At 51.8% G+C, this 20,073-nt stretch overlaps 3 protein-coding genes across 7 annotated transcripts in view; 2 read left to right on the top strand and 1 right to left on the bottom strand.

The window, feature by feature from the left end:
* The window catches only part of LOC119954936 (sulfotransferase 1C2-like), a 196,341-nt gene extending 194,632 nt beyond the window's left edge, over positions 1–1,709 (top strand). The window contains exons 7-8 of one of the 2 annotated variants that reach the window (XM_038780670.1): positions 1,055–1,235; positions 1,547–1,704. In XM_038780670.1, the coding sequence (XP_038636598.1) occupies positions 1,055–1,235; positions 1,547–1,659 (294 nt within the window). In that variant the 3' untranslated portion in view covers positions 1,660–1,704. Of the gene's footprint in view, positions 1–1,054; positions 1,236–1,546 lie in introns of both variants that reach the window. The other variant, XM_038780671.1, reaches the window with a different exon arrangement.
* Positions 1–20,073, bottom strand: part of LOC119954944 (sulfotransferase 1C2-like) — a 143,751-nt gene that overhangs the window by 7,546 nt on the left and 116,132 nt on the right. The gene's annotated exons all lie outside the window — the stretch shown is intronic.
* LOC119954931 (sulfotransferase 1C2-like) lies at positions 4,128–17,932 on the top strand. Of its 4 annotated transcripts, none has more exons than XM_038780652.1 (8): positions 4,151–4,179; positions 6,816–7,000; positions 8,621–8,746; positions 9,488–9,585; positions 9,926–10,052; positions 10,959–11,053; positions 14,080–14,260; positions 17,769–17,932. In XM_038780652.1, the coding sequence occupies exons 2-8, from the start codon at positions 6,832–6,834 to the stop codon at positions 17,879–17,881; spliced, it is 909 nt and encodes a 302-aa protein (XP_038636580.1). In that variant the 5' UTR covers positions 4,151–4,179; positions 6,816–6,831; the 3' UTR covers positions 17,882–17,932. The 4 variants fall into 4 exon arrangements, with proteins under 4 accessions (XP_038636582.1, XP_038636580.1, XP_038636581.1 ...); XM_038780653.1 differs by lacking the exon at positions 4,151–4,179 and adding an exon at positions 5,456–5,624; XM_038780654.1 differs by lacking the exon at positions 6,816–7,000 and having other exon boundaries at positions 4,128–4,179.

The following is a 20,073-nucleotide window of genomic DNA, read 5'->3' as shown; positions in this document are numbered from 1 at the left end:
GTATAACTGTCTCTAACCTAATCTTCTCCTCGTGCCGTTCCCAGCGTTCCTCCCTCACTAACCAATAACCTAACCAGTCACTAATAATAACCTGGTGTAACTGTCTCTAACCTAATCTTCTCCTCGTGCCGTTCCCAGCGTTCCTCCCTCACTAACCAATAATCTAACCAGTCACTAATAATAACCTGGTGTAACTGTCTCTAACCTAATCTTCTCCTCGTGTCGTTCCCAGCGTTCCTCCCTCACTAACCAATAATCTAACCAGTCACTAATAATAAACCTGTTGTACTGTCTCTAACCTAATCTTCTCCTCGTGCCGTTCCCAGCGTTCCTCCCTCACTAACACTACCCGGGCTGACCTGAGGTCGGATTTATATACTGTGAAATGGTGGTGCCCTCTAGTGTTTGAATTGCACTGAGATGTAATAATTAACCCTTCACTGGCGTACCTACATACATATCATTACAACAGAGACAGCGTGGGAGTGAGAGAGGCAGCGAGGAGAGAGAGAGAGAGAGACAGTGAGAGAGAGAGAGAGACAGAGAGAGAGAGGGACATACAGAGAGAGACAGACATGAAATTATTCAGAGTGAAACCCGTGAACCTCAGGCTGAATGGTCAGTCCCCTTCTCACTGACCTCTGACCCCTCATATGGAGGGACAAACCTCTCTAACTGACCTCTGACCCCTGGTCTGGAGGGTCAGTGCCTCTCCCACTGAACTCTGGCCTGGATGGTCAGTGCCTCGCTCACTGACCCCTGACCTCTCTTCGGTCAGTTCCCCTCTCCTTGAGCCCTGACACCAGTTCCAGTTTTTTGGTACACCTGTCCACCTGACCCCTGACCCTAGTTCTGGTTTCTCGGTCCCCCTGTCTCACTGACCCCTGACCCCGGTTCTGGTTTCTCGGTCCCTCTGTCTCACTGACCCCTGACCCCGGTTCTGGTTTCTCAGACCCTCTGTCGCACTGACCCCTGACCCTGGTTCTGGTTTCCCGGTCCCCCCTTTCTCACTGACCCATGAGGTCTCTAACTCCGGTCCATTCCCACCCTATAGAATCCCAGACGGGAGATCCTGAAGGTGGCCGAGTTCATGGAGAATGTTCTAGAAGAGGACGTCATTGAGAAAATCGTTCACCTTTCCTCCTTCAAGGTCATGAAGGACAATCCGATGGCCAATTACGGCACCCTTCCGATGGGGATCATGGATCAGAACATCTCCAGGTTCATGCGCAAAGGTAGGTTACAGGGGTCAGGGGTGAAAGAGCGGCGGGATCGGGATTGACCTTTAACCCCTTAGGGTGCTTGTTCTCTGACCACCCTTAGGCCCAGCCTTTCCAGGTAGGCCGGATTGGGCCTCCCCTCAACCGACCCACTGAACCGCCTCCATTCTCGTCTTTCTCTCTCTGTCTTTGTTTCTCTCTCTCTCGCTGTGCCTCTGTCTATCCGTCTCTAGCTCACTCCCTTTCTGTGTCTGTCTAACCCCATCTCTCTCTCCCACCCCCCCTCACTCCCTCACTCTGACTCACTCTCTCTCTCTCTCTCACAGGTGAGGTTGGAGACTGGAAGAATCACTTCACAGTGTCTCAGAATGAAGATTTTGATGAACACTATGAGAGACAGATGGGTCACAGCTCACTGAAGTTTCGCAACGTCCTGTAACCACTCTGAGCGATAAAGCAAATAAACTTCTCCAATCACCAAAAACACAAACTCGGATTATTTCACATCAACTCTGATCCATCATTGAACAGATTACAGATATCTCCCTGAGAGAGAGAGGGGACTGAGAGACACCAGTCAGTGTACAGATATCTCCCTGAGAGAGAGAGGGGACTGAGAGACACCAGTCAGTGTACAGATATCTCCCTGAGGGAGAGGGGACTGAGAGAAACCAGTCAGTGTACAGATATCTCCCTGAGAGAGAGGGGACTGAGAGACACCAGTCAGTGTACAGATATCTCCCTGAGACAGAGGTGACTGAGAGACACCAGTCAGTGTATAGCTATCTCCCTGAGAGAGAGAGGACTGAGAGACACCAGTCAGTGTACAGATATCTCCCTGAGAGAGAGGGGACTGAGAGACACCAGTCAGTGTACAGATATCTCCCTGAGAGAGAGAGGGGACTGAGAGACACCAGTCAGTGTACAGATATCTCCCTGAGAGAGAGAGGGGGACTGAGAGACACCAGTCAGTGTACAGATATCTCCCTGAGAGAGAGGGGGGACTGAGAGACACCAGTCAGTGTACAGATATCTCCCTGAGAGAGAGAGGGGACTGAGAGACACCAGTCAGTGTACAGATATCTCCCTGAGAGAGAGGGGGACTGAGAGACACCAGTCAGTGTACAGATATCTCCCTGAGAGAGAGGGGACTGAGAGACACCAGTCAGTGTACAGATATCTCCCTGAGAGAGAGGGGACTGAGAGACACCAGTCAGTGTACAGATATCTCCCTGAGAGAGAGGGGACTGAGAGACACCAGTCAGTGTACAGATATCTCCCTGAGAGAGAGGGGGACTGAGAGACACCAGTCAGTGTACAGATATCTCCCTGAGAGAGAGAGGGGACTGAGAGACACCAGTCAGTGTACAGATATCTCCCTGAGAGAGAGAGGGGACTGAGAGACACCAGTCAGTGTACAGATATCTCCCTGAGAGAGAGAGGGGACTGAGAGACACCAGTCAGTGTACAGATATCTCCCTGAGAGAGAGAGGGGACTGAGAGACACCAGTCAGTGTACAGATATCTCCCTGAGAGAGAGAGGGGGACTGAGAGACACCAGTCAGTGTACAGATATCTCCCTGAGAGAGAGAGGGGACTGAGAGACACCAGTCAGTGTACAGATATCTCCCTGAGAGAGAGAGGGGACTGAGAGACACCAGTCGAAATTTGTTTTCCAGGCAGAGGGACGAAACCGAAGTTTGGGTTAACGCAGACCGACCTTGTGTTTGTCGTTGATGGTGCAGAATCTGATCTGCTCTCAGTGTTATCCTTGTGAAAGTGGGGTTCAGAAGCAGTTGGTGTTTCAGCCTGTGTTTTCCTCCCGTCCTCTGTGGGTGCGAGTCGGGTTTCTGGGCAGGGGAGGAGGAGGAGGAGAAGGAGGATGTAAGTGTGTGTGTGTGTCCCACGTCGAGCAGCCTGTGCACATTTATGTGGGCATCCAGTTCATTCTCAGGTTCGAAGCAGGACTCAGGCAAGGAGGGATTGGCTGCGAAGCCCAACACAGGGCTGACTGGAGGCAAATCTGTAAATGTAGGCTCCACCCCCAAGGCCTCATTATCAGCCAATTAGGGAACAGTATTCATGTTCTGCAGCCATCTCGGCTTCTTTGAACCTGGCTCCACGCGATATCCCACAGCCACATCGGAACGACCCGAACCTCAGGAGCACCACAAACAACCTTCCCATGCACAATGCAAATATCCTGAACAAGACGTTCCACCTTCCACTGAGATATTATTCCAGGTTTGTCTGTCAAGTCTGAAAATGGGCAACATCTTCCCGTTATAAAGAGCCCCAGGCCAGGACACAATGGAAATAAAGAGTTCTTTCCTCATTATATTGAGTACACAGAGCTGAGGGACGTCTGCTGCTGGACTGACTGAATAAAGGAAGGTAGTTACTTAGAGCTTTGCCTCTTTGACTTGAGGATCTGACGCTGCTGTGTACTGGAGATAATGGCGTTACCATAACTCCCACTGCAGACCTCCCTTCTGCCCCTCGAGACAGTCAGGCGGCTGGGGCAAGGACACGGCCTGACCATGAAGTTCCCCCATCATTCCTCTCTCTCCAGTGCGCCTCCTTCAACCGCCCAGATTTCTCGAGCTGCTTTCACGTGTTTCTTCACAGTGATTCCTTCGATAAAGCACCAATGTCTCTCTTACCTCGGCGTCGACAACGCTGCCACCACGGTATATAATTGGGTCCATTTATCTTGGGCTCTCGGGGTGGGGCAGACTGCAGACATATTGGGGGATCTGTTGAACACTTGTTTATTAGAACTACATCAGAACAGGTTACAGATTAGGCCTGGAACTCTGACCTCACCCAAATTCTCCCCGAGTGTCTAACAGCCGACTACATTGGGCAGAGCCACATCATCATCTGCTTCATATATTTGCATATCCCGTCCAATAAACCTGGATGACATCAACCATTGGAGACTTGGAGAGAAAACAAGGTAAGAGCAGGAGCTCTTTCTCTAGTCCCTACCCCGCTCTCTGTCTCTCTGTCTCCACATCGCTCTCTCTGTGTCTACATCGCTCTCTCTCTCTCTGTCTCTACATCGCTCTCTCACTGTGTCTACATCGCTGTCTCTCTCTGTCTCTACATCGCTCTCACCGTGTCTACATCGCTCTCTCTCTCTCTGTCTCTACATCGCTCTCTCACTGTGTCTACATCGCTCTCTCTCTCTCTGTCTCTACATCGCTCTCTCACTGTGTCTACATCGCTGTCTCTCTCTGTCTCTACATCGCTCTCTCACCGTGTCTACATCGCTCTCTCTCTCTCTGTCTCTACATCGCTCTCTCACTGTGTCTACATCGCTGTCTCTCTCTGTCTCTACATCGCTCTCTCACCGTGTCTACATCGCTCTCTCTCTCTCTGTCTCTACATCGCTCTCTCACTGTGTCTACATCGCTGTCTCTCTCTGTCTCTACATCGCTCTCTCACTGTGTCTACATCGCTGTCTCTCTCTCTCTGTCTCTACATCGCTCTCTCTCTCTGTCCCTACCCTGCTGTCTCTCTGTCTCTACATCGCTCTCTCACTGTGTCTACATCACTCTCTCTCTCTCTGTCTCCACATCGCTCTCTCACTGTGTCTACATCGCTGTCTCTCTCTCTGTCTCTACATCGCTCTCTCTCTCTGTCCCTACCCTGCTCTCTCTCTCTCTTTTCTCTCTCTGTCTCTTTCTCTCTGTCTGTCTTTTTCTCTCTCTGTCTGACTCTTTCGCTCTGTCTGGCTGTCTCTCTCTCTTAGTCTCTCTCTCGCAGTCTCTTTCTCTGTCTGTCTCTGTCTCTTTCTCTCTCTCTCGCAGTCTCCATCTGTCTCTCACAATCTCTCTTTCTCTCTATCCCTATCCCGCTCTCTCTCTCTCTGTCTCTCTCTCTGTCTTCTCTCTCTGTCTTTCTCTGTCGCTCTGCGTCTCTCTCTCTCTTCTCTCTGTCTGTCTCTGTCTCTTTCTTTCTTTCTCTCAGTCTCTATCTCTCACAATCTCTCTTTCGCTCTGTCTGTCTCTCTGTCTCTTTCAGTCTATCTGTCTCTATCTGTCTCTCACAATGTCTCTTTCGCTCTGTCTCTCTCTCTCACAGTCTCTATCTGTCTCTTGCAATCTCTCTTTCGCTCTGTCTGTCTCTCTCTGTCTCTTTCTGTGCCTCTCATTCTGGTCTCTGTGTCATTTCACAGTAACTTCATTTGAAGCCTACTTGTGACGATAAGCGATTTTCATTTCTCTCTCTCTATCTCTGAACTGGGCCCCTTGCCCAGAGAGAAGGCGAAGGAATGAAACCAAACTGGTTCCAGTCCTGTCAACACTTGCAATCTGTCTCCTCGATTGGTGACAAACTCCTCCTCAAAGTTAAACCCAATTCACAGCTCAAAGATTAAACTGACTGAGATTCAATAAGGTAAGAACATAGATCATAGAGAAATACAGCACAGAACAGGCCCTTCGGCCCACAATGTTGTGCCAAACTTTTGTCCTAGGTTAATCATAGATCATAGAATTTTGGACACTAAGGGCAATTTATCATGGCCAATCCACCCAACCTGCACATCTTTGGACTGTGGGAGGAAACCGGAGCACCCGGAGGAAACCCACGCAGTCACGGGGAGGATGTGCAGACTCCACACAGACAGTGACCCAGCCGGGAATCGAACCTGGGACCCTGGAGCTGTGAAGCAATTGTGCTATCCACAATGCTACTGTGCTGCCCTTAAGAACAAATTAATCTACACTCCATTATTCTACCCTAATCCATGTACCTATCCAATAGCCGCTTGAAGGTCCCTAACGTTTCCGACTCAACTACTTCCACAGACAGTGCATTCCATGCCCCCACTACTCTCTGGGTAAAGAACCTACCTCTGACATCCCCCCTATATCTTCCATCATTTACCTTAAATTTATGGCCCCTTTTAATGGTTTGTTCTACCTGGGGAAAAAGTCTCTGACTGTCTACTCTATCTATTCCCCTGATCATCTTAATAACCTCTATCAAGTCGCCCCTCATCCTTCTCCGTTCTAATGAGAAAAGGCCTAGCACCCTCAACCTTTCCTCGTAAGACCTACTCTCCATTCCAGGCAGCATCCTGGTAAATCTCCTTTGCACCTTTTCCAAAGCTTCCACATCTTTCCTAAAATGAGGTGACCAGAACTGCACACACTACTCCAAATGTGGCCTTACGAAGGTTTTGTACAGCTGCATCATCACCTCACGGCTCTTAAATTCAATCCCTCTGCTAATGAACACACTAACACACCATAGGCCTTCTTCACAGCTCTATCCACTTGAGTGGCAACTTTCAAAGATCTATGAACATAGACCCCAAGATCTCTCTGCTACTCTACATTGCCAAGAACCCTACCGTTAATCCTGTATTCCGCATTCAGATTTGTCCTTCCAAAATGGACAACCTCACACTTTTCAGGGTTAAACTCCATCTGCCACTTCTCAGCCCAGCTCTGCATCCGATCGATGTCTCTTTGCAGCCGACAACAGCCCTCCTCACTATCCACAACTCCACCAATCTTCGTATCATCTGCAAATTTACTGACCAACCCTCATCCTGAATGAATTGACCATGGTGCTGCCCAGTTTCAGGATCCTGGAGATGGAGCTGGACTTTCATCCGGAGCTGCGAGACTTGACAATCAGGAAGACGCAGCTCAAACTGCTGGAAGATGTCCCCTTAGCCGACTGGGTGGCTGATAACTGGGAGATGGTGAAAAACTTCCAGGCCAAGCCCGATGACCTGCTCATCGCCACCTACCCCAAATCAGGTGAGTGGAGAACAGGCCTCACGGTGGGGGGAGAGGGCCCAGGCCTCACGGTGGGGAGAGAGGCACAGTCACACAGTGGATGGAAAGTGCCCAGGCCTCACTGTGCAGGACGAGGGCCCAGGCCTCTGTGCAGGTTGAGGGCCCAGGCCTCATTGTGGAGGATGAGGGCCCAGGCCTCACTGTGGAGGATGAGCGCCCAGGCCTCACTGTGCTGTATGTGGGCCCAGGCCTTACTGTGCAGGATGTGGGCCCAGGCCTCACTGTGCAGGATGAGGGCCCAGGCCTCACTGTGCTGGGCGAGGGCCCAGACCTCACTGTGCAGGACGAGGGCCAAGACCTCACTGTGCAGGATGAGGGCCCAGGTCTCACTGTGCAGGACGAGGGCCCAGGCCTCTGTGCAGGATGAGGGCCCAGGCCTCACTGTGCAGGATGTGGGCCCAGGTCTCATTGTGCAGGATGAGGGCCCAGGCCTCTGTGCAGGATGAGGGCCCAGGGATCACTGTGCAGGATGAGGGCTCAGGCCTCTGTGCAGGATGAGGGCCGAGGCCTCACTGTGCAGGATGAGGGCCCAGGCCTCACTGTGCAGGATGAGGGCCCAGGCCTCACTGTGCAGGATGAGGGCCCAGGCCTCATGGTGGAGTGGTGGCCCAGGCCTCATGGTGGAAGCTAAGGGCCCAGGCCTGACGGTGGGTTGGGAGAGTCCAGGCATTACGATGGGGGACACCATTTGAGGAGGGCTGCTGGAATCTGTGTGAATTTGATTCTCTTGACCACTCATGGGGATGTTTAAAGTCTCTGTGTGTCTCTCACTCTAACTCTGTTCCTCCATCTCCCTGACATTCTCTCCCACTCTCTCTGTTCCCCTCTCACTCTCTCTGTTCCCATCTCACTTTCACATGTCTCTGTTCCTATCTCTCTCTGTCACACTCTCTCACACTCTCTCTGTTCCTCTCTCTCTCACACTCTCTCTGTTCCTCTCTCTCTGTCACACTCTCTCTCTCACTCTCTGTTCCTCTCTCTCTCTCTGTCACACTCTCTCTCTCACTCTCTCTGTTCCTCTCTCTCTCTCTCACACTCTCTCTGTTCCTCTCTCTCTGTCACACTCTCTCTCTCACTCTCTGTTCCTCTCTCTCTCTCTGTCACACTCTCTCTCACACTCTCTCTGTTTCTCTCTCTCTCTGTCACACTCTCTCACACTCTCTCTGTTCCTCTCTCTCTCTGTCACACTCTCTCACACTCTCTCTGTTCCTCTCTCTCTCTGTCACACTCTCTCTGTTCCTCTCTCTCTCTCTCACTCTCTCTGTTCCTCTCTCTCTCTCTCACACTCTCTCACACTCTCTCTGTTCCTCTCTCTCTGTCACACTCTCTCTGTTCCTCTCTCTCTCTGTCACACTCTCTCACACTCTCTGTTCCTCTCTCTCTCTGTCACACTGTCACACTCTCTCTGTTCCTCTCTCTCTCTGTCACACTCTCTCTGTTCCTCTCTCTCTCTGTCACATTCTCTCTCACACTCTCTCTGTTCGTCTCTCTCTGTCTCTCTCTGTCTCTCTCTCTCTCTCTCTCTCTCTGTCTCTCTCTCTTTCTCTCCCTCTCTCTCACTCTCTCTCCCTCTCTCCACAGGGACAACATGGATGCAGGAAATTGTGGATCTGATCAATCAGAACGGTGATGTGAAGATGTGTAAACGAGCTCCCGTCTATGAACGAATCCCCTTCCTTGAATTATTTGAGGATGAGGGGCCTCCTGGTGAGACCCTTTATCGGGGAGGTGGGGAGGTGGGGGGGTGGGGGTGGGGGGGGGGGGGGGGTGGGGGTGGGGTGGTGGGGGTGGGGGGGGGTGGGGGGGGTGGGGGTGGGGGGGGCGGGTGGGGGGGGTGGGGGGGTTGGGCTGTAAAAGTTGGGAAGTTTTGCTCCAACTGTTGGTGTTTCTGCAGCTGGAGTACTGCGTATGGTTTGGGTCTCCTTACTCACGGAGGGAGAGACTGGTGTCGGAGGCAGTTCAGAGGAGGTTCCCCGGGGTGATGCCTGGGATGGGGGGAGGGGGTATTTGTCTTGTGAGGTTTGGGCAGGTTGGGGTGACACACCCATTGGAGTTTAGAAGAATGAGAGGGGGGGGGGCTCGACACGGCGAATGCTGAGAGGATGTTTCCCCCCGTACCCCGGGGAGAGTCGGTGCCCATGGGGGGGGACCCGTACCCCGGGGAGAGTCGGTGCCCGTGGGGAGGGACCCGTACCCCGGGGAGAGTCGGTGCCCGTGGGGGGAGGGACCCATACCCCGGGGAGAGTCGGTGCCCGTGGGGAGGGGGACCCGTACCCCGGGGAGAGTCGGTGCCCGTGTGGAGGGACCCGTACCCCGGGGAGAGTCGGTGCCCGTGGGGGGGGGGGGGGGGGGGGGGGGGGAGGGGGGGACCCATACCCAGGGGAGAGTCGAGTGTACAATGTGAGCAGGATTATTTGAGCGGAATGCTGTAACATCTCCATCTCGCAGGTATTGAACTGATTGAGAAAATGGCGTCTCCGAGGGTGATTAAAACTCACCTCCCGATCCAACTGGTTCCCAAATCCTTCTGGGAGCAGGACTGTAAGGTAGGGACCCGGGACACATCCCTCCCCTCCCCCCCCCATCACCCCCATCTACCCCGTAAACCCCTCATCCCTCACCCTGTTCAACACTCCCTCACCCCCCTCCCTCACTCCCCCCTCCCTCAGTCTCCAAACTGTGGGACTCCCTCACCCCTCCCTCCCTCAGTCTCCAAACTGTGGGACTCCCTCACTCCCCCCTCCCTCAGTCTCCAAACTGTGAGACTCCCTCACCTCCCCCCTCCCTCAGTCTCCAAACTGTGGGACTCCCTCACTCCCCCCTCACTCAGACAGGTCAGAGGGAAGAGTGAGGACTCCCTAATGGATTTGTGTTTCCTCTTCCCAGACCATAGTCGTCGCTCGAAATGCTAAAGATAATCTTGTGTCGTATTTCCATTTCCATCGGATGGACAACACAATGCCGGAACCGGGAGACTGGCTGGAATTCTTCCAAAAATTCCTGCACGGACAAGGTGGGTTTCCTCCGCACATCAACTGTAATGATGTGTATATATGTAGACAGCGAAAAGGGTTAATTATTACATCTCAGTGTAACACTGCCCACTAGAGGGCAGCATTGCATCGCACTATCAATAACAACACTGAGAGGATCTCGGCCTCTGCCAACCAGGAGCGACGAGATTGAGTGTGATAGATCCTTCACAACATAGTTTAGCACGTTTAGTTTCAATTAGTTAATACTTTAATATAAATTACTTGATTGCTAGTTATAGTTCAGTGCAGTGTGCAAACTCAATATTAATCAATTGTTACGCAATAAATGAGTTTGCTTTAAGTTGAAGACTGATGGATTGTTCACAGTCACACCACCAGACCATTCCCAATCAGGAGCAAAGTGTAAAGAGATAGATTACCCAAAGGTTAATATATCATCAACAATCCTTAACCGAGCATCAAACACTCCCAGGAAATGAAAAATGAAATGAAAATCGCTTATTGTCATGAGTAGGCTTCAATGAAGTTAGTGCGAAAAGCTCCTAGTCGCCACATTCTGCCACCTGTTCGGGGAGGCTGGTACGGAAATTGAACCGTGCTGCTGGCCTGCCTTGGCCTGCTTTAAAAGCCAGCGAATTAGCCCAGTGCTAAACCAGCCCCAGGTACAGGTACAACACGGGGTTAGATACAGAGTAAAGCTCCCTCCACACTGTCCCCATCAAACATTCCCAGGACAGGTACAGCACGGGGTTAGATACAGAGTAAAGCTCCTTCTACACTGTCCCCATCAAACACTCCCAGGACAGGTGCAGCACGGTGTTAGATACAGAGTAAAGCTCCCTCTACACTGTCCCTGTTCTTGTCTTTGGGAACAGGGAGAATCTCGATGGGATCTTACTGTGCCTGTTCTTGCTCTGTTTCAGTGAGCTGGGGTTCCTGGTACGACCATGTGAAGGGATGGTGGGAAGCGAAGATCAAACATCGGATTCTCTTCCTCTTCTTTGAGGATATAAAGGAGGTAACGGCCGTGGGAGGGACTGAGTGTGGAGGAGGATGAGTGTCCGAGGGTGTAATATTGTGTGAGGGAGGCGGGTGGGGAGAGAGAGAGAGACACACAGAAACAGCGAGAGATAGAGACAGCGAGAGATAGTGGCAGCGGGAGCGAGAGGCAGCGGGAGATAGAGACAGCAAGAGATAGAGACAGGGAGAGATAGAGACAGGGAGAGATAGAGACAGGGAGAGATAGAGACAGGGAGAGATAGAGACAGCAAGAGAGATTGAGGCAGCAAGAGATAGAGACAGGGAGAGATAGAGACAGGGAGAGATAGAGACAGGGAGAGATAGAGACAGGGAGAGATAGAGACAGGGAGAGATAGAGACAGGGAGAGATAGAGGCAGCGGGAGATAGAGGCAGCGGCATATAGAGGCAGCAGGAGATAGAGACAGCGAGAGATAGAGGCAGCGGGAGCTAGAGGCAGCGGGAGATAGAGACAGCAAGAGATAGAGACAGGGAGAGATAGAGACAGGGAGAGATAGAGACAGGGAGAGATGGAGACAGCGAGAGATAGAGACAGCGAGAGATAGAGACAGCGAGAGCAAGAGTGAGACGAGACAAAGATAGACAAAGAGAGAGAGGAAGTCAGCGTGAGAGATGAGACAGCTGTCATAATATTCACCCACGCACATCATGGTGTAAGAGCAGGCAGTGACAGACACCCAGGTGAGCCAATCAACATACAGGAAAGAACACAACCAATCACCTGACAGAACACCAGAGGGGGGCTTCCACCTACAAAACACATGAGACATCAGCACTCCACCTCTTTCCACTGGTGACAGCTGTAGTGACAGTCAGGGTGTACAAATCATTCAACATCTTCTACACCTGGTTCAGAGCTAGCCTGGTCTAGATATTTAGTGTTAGTTTACTGAGAGTAGCAGAGAGTCAACCCACAGGCAGCTGTGTGCTTCGTTACTGAAGTTCAATAAATCTTATTGAACCAACGCCCACGTTTAGTGTCTACTTGACAGGTAACTGCATCGTGTTGCAGTCCGTGTTACCCGAAGCTGAACAGCACGACAACAGAGAGAGAGGTATTGTTAAGGTACTGTTGTACCCCCCTCCCTGCTGCCTGTCTTCTGGTTAAGCTGCTACAGCCTCACTACACCATCTGGGTTTTCTGTTTTATAGATTTTGGGCAGAGTTGGAATGCCGATCGTGATAGACCAGGCCGAGACATCCCCTTCCGATTCTGAGGCAGAACCAGTGATGATGATTTGATAGACTTGGCAAGCAGCCAATCAGGAAATGTACAATTTACTATTGAGGTCTGTGATTGGTGGGGGCCAGACAGAAAGTTCCAGAAGGAAGGTGGATCTTGTGAAGAGTGCCAGATTGTTTAGGGTGTGCGCTGTGAAGATATCCAGGCACCAGGCAGCTTTGAATCTCTCTCTCTCTGCCTGCTGATTTAGAGAGCTTTCTACAACCTCCAGTTTCTGATTGGATACATGATCAGGAGATCGCTGAGTACAAAGAGTACATCGGCAGCAAAGAACAATCTCATAATTATTAATCCTGTTTCAGTTTAAACCTTTCCCCCCCATTCCCGCCGTGTGTGTCTGTCTTGTGTGTGTATGGGTGGAGGATGGGACGTGGATTTGAGATTAGGCCGATTGTTAGACCATTGTTCTGTTATTACTTTTCATATATTCATCTTTTCCTCTTGTTATTAATAAATAGTTTGTTAATGTTTTTACTTATAAATCTGGAGTCTGCATCTGATTGCAGACGTCTCGGGCAAGAATCTCGAAAAGTTATTCAGAATTATTGGTTAATTCACTGATGTTGCGACCCCGGGTGGAGGGAGCTGGAACTGACCCCACGCTCGTACAGGGTCTCGTGACGAGAGAGAGAGACACACACAGAGAGACAGTGAGAGAGAGAGACAGTGAGAGAGAGACGGTGAAAGAGAGAGAGAGAGACACACAGAGAGACAGTGAGAGAGAGAGACAGTGAGAGAGAGAGATGGTGAGAGAGAGAGATGGTGAAAGAGAGAGAGAGACACACACAGAGAGACAGTGAGAGAGAGAGACAGAGAGAGAGAGATGGTGAAAGAGAGAGAGAGACACACACAGAGAGACAGAGAGAGAGAGACAGTGAGAGAGAGACAGACAGACATAGAGAGAGAGAGACAGACAGAGAGGGAGGGAGAGAGAGAGACAGACAGACAGAGAAAGTCACACAGTGTGAGAGAGAGAGACAGACAGAGACAGGGAGAGCGGGATAGAGAGAGAGAGAGAGAGAGTGACAGAGAGAGAGAGAAAGAGAGAGAGGCAGAGAGGCAGAGGCAGAGAGGGAGAGACAGAGAGACAGCGAGAGAGAGAGAGAGACAGAGAGAAACATGAAATTGTTCAGGGTGAGAGTTCAGTGCATCACTCACTGACCTCTGACCCCTGGACTGGGTGATCAGCACCTCTCACTGAGCTGGGTGTGGATGGTCAGTTCCTCTCCCCTTGAGCCTACACTCATTTGGACAGTCAGCGTCTCCCTCACTGACATCTGACCCCTGGTCCGGGTGGTCAGTCGCTTTCCCCTTGACCCTTGACCCCGGTCACGTTTCTCCGTCCCCGTGTCTCACTGACCCCAGGTCTGGTTTCTCTGTCCTCCCGTCTCACTGACCCCGGGTCTGGTTTCTCTGTCCTCCCGTCTCACTGACCCCGGGTCTGGTTCCTCCGTCCCCCTGTCTCACTGACCCCTGACCCTGGGTCTGGTTTCTCGGTCCTCCCGTCTCACTGACCCCGGGTCTGGTTCCTCCGTCCCCCTGTCTCACTGACCCCTGACCCTGGGTCTGGTTTCTCGGTCCTCCTGTCTCACTGACCCCTGACCCTGGGTCTGGTTTCTCGGTCCTCCCATCTCACTGACCCCTGGGTCTTGTTTCTCGGTCCCCCTGTCTCACTGACCCCTGACCCCAGGCCTGGTTTCTCGGTCCCCCTTGTCTCACTGACCCATGAGGTCTCTAACTCCGGTCCATTCCCACCCTATAGAATCCAAGACGGGAGATTCTGAAGGTGGCTGAGTTCATGGAGAAGGTTCTGGAAGAGGACGTCATTGAGAAGATCGTTCACCTTTCCTCCTTCAAGGTCATGAAGGACAATCCGATGGCCAATTACACCACCCTCCCGAAACACATCATGAATCAGAACATCTCCAGGTTCATGCGCAAAGGTAGGTTCCAAGGGTCAAGGGTGAGAGAGCGGGGTGATCGGGATTGACCTTTCACCCTCTGGGGCCCTGTACCCTGACCTCCCCTGGGCCCAGCCTTTCCGGGTAGGCCGGATTGGGCCTCCCCTGAACCAACCCCATGAACGGCCTCCATTCTGGGCTGGGAGAGACGATCCAGCCATTGAAAAGGGTCAATGTAGAGCATGCGGGGCGGGGCGGCTCCCTGAGACCCTGTCTCCCTCTCCTCACACACACACACACACACCAGGAAAGGCTCAAGCTGTAAGTCCCACCTTTGTACTAAATCATTCACGGGATGTGGGGCATCGCTGGCGGTTAATAAATCATTGATAGCTTTAGCTACAAGTGTTCTGGAACAAGAATATTACACTGGCAACTGGAGAGGGTCCCATCACACTCCTGACTTGTGTCCTTGTAGATGGTGGACAGGCTTTGGGGGGAGTCAGGAGGTGAGTTACTCTCCGCAGGATTCCCAGCCTCTGACCTGCTCTGGGAGCCGCAGTGTTTATATGGCTGGGTCCAGTTCAGTTTCTGATCAATGGTCACCCCCAGGATGTTGATGGGGGAATTCAGCGATGGGAATGCCTTCAAATATCAAGGGGCGATGATGATGTGTCCTTGGACCCAACCACCTAAAGCTGCTTCATCAATGACCTTCCCTCCATCGTAAGGTCCGAAGTGGGGATGTTCGCTGCTGACTGCACAATGTTCAGCCCCATTCACAACTCCTCAGACACTGAAGCCGTCCATGTCCAAATCCATCTCCCCTTGACATTCAATGACATCACCATCGCTGAATCCCCCACTGTCAACATCCTGGGGGGCTACCATTGGCCAGAGACACTGCAGGAAGTTGCCAAGCCTCCGTCAACAGGGGGCAAGGGGAATGTGGATCCCAGGGAGGGAATGGATGGGAAGAGGAAAATCCAAACACATCAGCACGGGAATGACACCCAAATATATTGACACACTCTCTCTCGCTCTCTCTCTCCCTCTCTCTTTCCCACTCTCTCCCTCTCTCTTTCCCTCTCTCTTTCCCTCTCTCTTTCCCTCTCTCTCCCTCTCTCTTTCCCACTCTCAATCTCTCTCCCTCTCTCTTTCCCTCTCTCTCCCACTCTCTTTCCCACTCTCTCCTTCTCTCTTTCCCACTCTCTCCCTCTCTCTTTCCCACTCTCCCTCTCTCTTTCCCACTCTCTCCCTCTCTCTTTCCCACTCTCTCTCTCTCCCTCACTCTCTCCCTCTCACTTTCCCACTCTCTCTCTCTCTGTCCTTCTCTCTTTCCCACTCTCTCTCTCTCTCTTTCCCACTCTCTCTCTCTTTCCCACTTTCACTCTCTCTCCCTCTCTCTCTCCCTCTCTCTTTCCCACTCTCTCCCTCTCTCTTTCCCAATCTCTCTCTCTCTCTCTCCCTCACTCTCTCCCTCTCTCTTTCCCACTCTCACCCTCTCTCTTTCCCACTCTCTCTCTCTCTCCCTCACTCTCTCCCTCTCTCTTTCCCACTCTCTCTCTCTCTGTCCTTCTCTCTTTCCCACTCTCTCTCTCTCTTTCCCACTCTCTCTCTCTCTCTTTCCCACTTTCACTCTCTCTCCCTCTCTCTCTCCCTCTTTCTTTCCCACTCTCTCCCTCTCTCTTTCCCAATCTCTCTCTCTCTCTCCCTCACTCTCTCCCTCTCTCTTTCCCACTCTCTCCCTCTCTCTTTCCCACTCTCTCCCTCTCTCTCTCCCTCTCTCTCTCCCCCTCTCCTTCCCACTTTATCTCCCTCTCTCTCTCTCTCCCTCTCTCACTTCCTCTCTCTTTCCCACTCAATCTCTCTCTTTCCCACTCTCTCTCCCTCTCTCTCCCCCTCTCTCCCTCTCTCTCTCCCTCTCTTTCCCTCTCTCTCTCCCTCTCTCTCCCTCTCTCTTTCCCACTCTCTCTCTTTCCCACTCTCTTTCCCACTTTCTCTCTCTCTCCTTCTCTCTTCCCCCTCCCTCTCTCTTTCCCTCTCTCTCCCTCTCTCTCTCCCTCTCTCTTTCCCTCTCTCTCTCCCTCTCTCTCCCTCTATCTCCCTCTCTCTCTCCCTCTCTCTCTCCCTCTCTCTCTACCTCTCTCTCCCTCTCTCTTTCCCACTCTCTCTCTTTCCCACTCTCTTTCCCACTTTCTCTCTCTCTCCTTCTCTCTTCCCCACTCTCTCCCTCTCTCTTTCCCACTCTCCCTCTCTCTCTCCCTCTCTATTTCCCATTCTCTCCCTCTCTCTCTCTCTCTCTCTCTCTCTCTTTCCCACTTCCCTCTCTCTCTCTCTTTCCCTCTCACTCTCTCACTCTCTTTCCCACTCTCTCTCCCTCTCACTTTCCCTCTCTCTCTCCCTCTCTCTCCCTCTCTCTCTCCCTCTCTCTCTCCCTCTCTCTCCCTCTCTCTTTCCCACTCTCTTTCCCACTCTCTTTCCCACTTTCTCTCTCTCTCCTTCTCTCTTCCCCACTCTCTCCCTCTCTTTCCCACTCTCCCTCTCTCTCTCCCTCTCTCTTTCCCATTATCTCCCTCTCTCTCTCTCTCTCTCCCTCTCTCTCTCTCTCTCTTTCCCACTTCCCTCTCCCTCTCTCTTTCCCACTCTCCCTCTCTCTCTCTCTCTCTCCCTCTCTCTTTCCCACTCTCCCACTCTCTCTCCCGCTCTCTCTCCCTCTCTCTTTCCCACTATCCCTCTCTCTCTCCCTCTCTCTCCCTCTCTCTTTCCCACTCTCTCCCTCTCTCTCTCTACCTCTCTCCCTCTCTCTTCCCCACTCCCTCCCTCTCTCTTTCCCTCTCTCTTTCCCACTCTCTTTCCCTCTCTCTCCCTCTCTATTTCCAACTCTCCCTCTCTCTTTCCCACTCTCTTTCCCTCTCTCTCCCTCTCTCTTTCCCTCTCTCTCTCCCTCTCTCTTTCCCACTCTCTCTCCCTCTCTCTTTCCCACTATCTCACATTCCTCTTTCCAACTCTCCCTCTCGCTTTCCCACTCTCCCTCTCACTTTCCCACTCTCTCCCTCTCTCTTTCCCTCACTCTCCCTCTCTCTTTCCCATTCTTTCCCTCTCTCTTTCCCACTCTCTCTCTCTCTGTCCCTCTCTCTGCTTCCCTCACACTATCTCTCTCTCTCTGTCCCATCACACACTCTGGTTCTCTCTCTCTCTCTGTCTCTCTCTCCCGCTCCCTCTCTCTTTGTATCTCTGCCTCAATTCCTCTCAATATTTACTGTCTATACATCTCTCTGTCTCTCTCTCTCTCTCTGGCTCCTTCTCTGTCTCATCATCTCACTCTCTCTTTGTCTCTCTCTCTCACTTGTGGCTTCTCCCTCTCTCTCCCTGTCTGTCTCTCCCTCCCTCTCTCTCTCTCCCTCACTCTGACTCACTCTCTCTGTCTCTCTCTCTCTCACTCACTCTGACTTACTCTCTCTCTCTATCTCACTGTCTCTCTCTTTGTCTCTCTCCCCCTCCCTCTCTCCTCACTCTGACTCACTCTGTCTCTCTCTCTCTCTGACAGGTGAGGTTGGAGACTGGAAGAATCACTTCACAGTGTCTCAGAATGAAGATTTTGATGAACACTATGAGAGACAGATGGGTCACAGCTCACTGAAGTTTCGCAACGTCCTGTAACCACTCTGAGCGATAAAGCAAATAAACTTCTCCAATCACCAAAAACACAAACTCGGATTATTTCACATCAACTCTGATCCATCATTGAACAGATTACAGATATCTCCCTGAGAGAGAGAGGGGACTGAGAGACACCAGTCAGTGTACAGATATCTCACTGAGAGAGAGAGAGGACTGAGAGACACCAGTCAGTGTACAGATATCTCCCTGAGAGAGAGGGGGGACTGAGAGACACCAGTCAGTGTACAGATATCTCACTGAGAGAGAGAGAGGACTGAGAGACACCAGTCAGTGTACAGATATCTCCCTGAGACAGAGGGGACAGAGAGACAGCAGTCAGTGTACAGATATCTCCCTGAGAGAGAGGGGACTGAGAAACACCAGTCAGATATCTCCCTGGGAGAGAGGGGACTGTGAGACACCAGTCAGTGTACAGATACATCCCTGAGAGAGAGGGGACTGAGAATCACCAGTCAGTGTACAGATATCTCCCTGAGAGAGAGAGGGGACTGAGAGACACCAGTCAGTTTACAGATACCTCCCTGAGACAGAGGTGACTGAGAGACACCAGTCAGTGTATAGCTATCTCCCTGAGAGAGAGCGGACTGAGAGACACAAGTCAGTGTACAGATATCCCCCTGGGAGAGAGGGAGGGGACTGAGAGACACCGGTCAGTGCACAGATATCTCCCTGAGAGAGAGAGGGGGCTGAGAGAAACCAGTGAGTTTAGAGATATCTCCCTGAGAGAGAAAGGGGAATGAGAGATAGGGGACTGAATCACCAGTCAGTGTACAGATATCTCCCTGAGAGAGAGAGGGAGGACTGAGGGACACCAGTCAGTGTACAGATATCTCCCTGAGAGAAAGGGGACTGAGAGACACCAGTCAGTGTACAGATATCTCCCAGAGAGAGAAAGGGACTGAGAGACACCAGTCAGTGTACATATATCTCCCTCATAGAGGGAGGGGACTGAGAGACACCAGTCAGTGTACAGATATCTCCCTGAGAGAGAGGGAGGACTGAGAGACACCAGTCAGTGTACAGATATCTCCCTGAGAGAAAGGGGACTGAGAGACACCAGTCAGTGTACAGATATCTCCCTGAGAGAGAGAGGGGACTGAGAGACACCAGTCAGTGTACAGATATCTCCCTGAGAGAGAGAGGGGACTGAGAGGCACCAGGCAGTGTACAGATATCTCCCTGAGAGAGAGAGGGGGGACTGAGAGACACCAGTCAGTGTTCAGATATCTCCCTCAGAGAGAGTGGGGACTGAGAGACACCGGTCAGTGTTGAGATATCTCCCTGAGAGAGAGGGAGAGGACTGAGAGACTCCAGTCAGTGTACAGATATCTCCCTCAGAGTGAGGGACCGAGAGACACCAGTCAGTGTACAGATATCTCTCTGAGAGAGAGAAGGACAGAGACACCTGTCAGTGTACAGCTAGCTCCCTGAGAGAGAGGGGACAGAGAGACAGCAGTCGGTGTACAGATATCTCCCTGAGAGAGAGGGGACTGAGAAACACCAGTCAGTGTACAGATATCTCTCTGAGAGAGAGAGGGGACTGAGAGACACCAGTCAGTGTACAGATACTTCCCTGAGAGAGATAGGGGACGGAGAATCACCAGTCAGTGTACAGATAACTCCCTGAGAGAGATAGGGGACTGAGAGACACCAGTCAGTGTACAGATATCTCCCTGAGAGAGAGAGGGGACTGAGAGACACCAGTCAGTGTACAGATATCTCCCTGAGAGAGAAGGGACTGAGAGACACCAGTCAGTGTACAGATATCTCCCTGAGAGAGAGAGGGGACTGAGAGACACCAGTCAGTGTTCAGATATCTCCCTGAGAGAGGGGACTGAGAGACACCAGTCAGTGTACAGATATCTCCCTGAAAGGGGGGACTGAGAGACACCAGGCAGTGTACAGATATCACCCTGAGAGAGAGGGGACTGAGAGACACCAGTCAGTGTACAGATATCTCCCTGAGAGAGAGAGTGGGGACTGAGAGACACCGGTCAGTGTTCAGATATCTCCCTGAGAGAGAGGGAGAGGACTGAGAGACACTAGTCAGAGTACAGTTATCTCCCTCAGAGAGAGGGACTGAGAGACAGCTGTCAGTGTACAGATAGCTCCCTGAGAAAGAGAGTGGACCGAGAGACACCAGTCAGTGTACAGATAGCTCCCTGAGAGAG

The sequence above is a fragment of the Scyliorhinus canicula genome, chromosome 20 (assembly GCF_902713615.1).
Source record: "Scyliorhinus canicula chromosome 20, sScyCan1.1, whole genome shotgun sequence".
NCBI classification, from domain to species: Eukaryota; Metazoa; Chordata; class Chondrichthyes; order Carcharhiniformes; family Scyliorhinidae; genus Scyliorhinus; species Scyliorhinus canicula.
The sequence above is the reverse complement of the archived record's forward strand: the minus strand, read 5'-3'. Positions and strand labels throughout refer to the sequence as shown.

Coding starts and splice junctions, on each gene's coding strand:
- LOC119954931 (XM_038780651.1), top strand. CDS start 6,802: ATGGTGCTGCCCAGTTTCAGGATCCTGGAGATGGAGCTGGACTTTCAT. Junction 8,747..9,487: donor TGAGGATGAGGGGCCTCCTG/GTGAGACCCTTT, acceptor TCCATCTCGCAG/GTATTGAACTGATTGAGAAA. Junction 9,586..9,925: donor TCTGGGAGCAGGACTGTAAG/GTAGGGACCCGG, acceptor TCCTCTTCCCAG/ACCATAGTCGTCGCTCGAAA.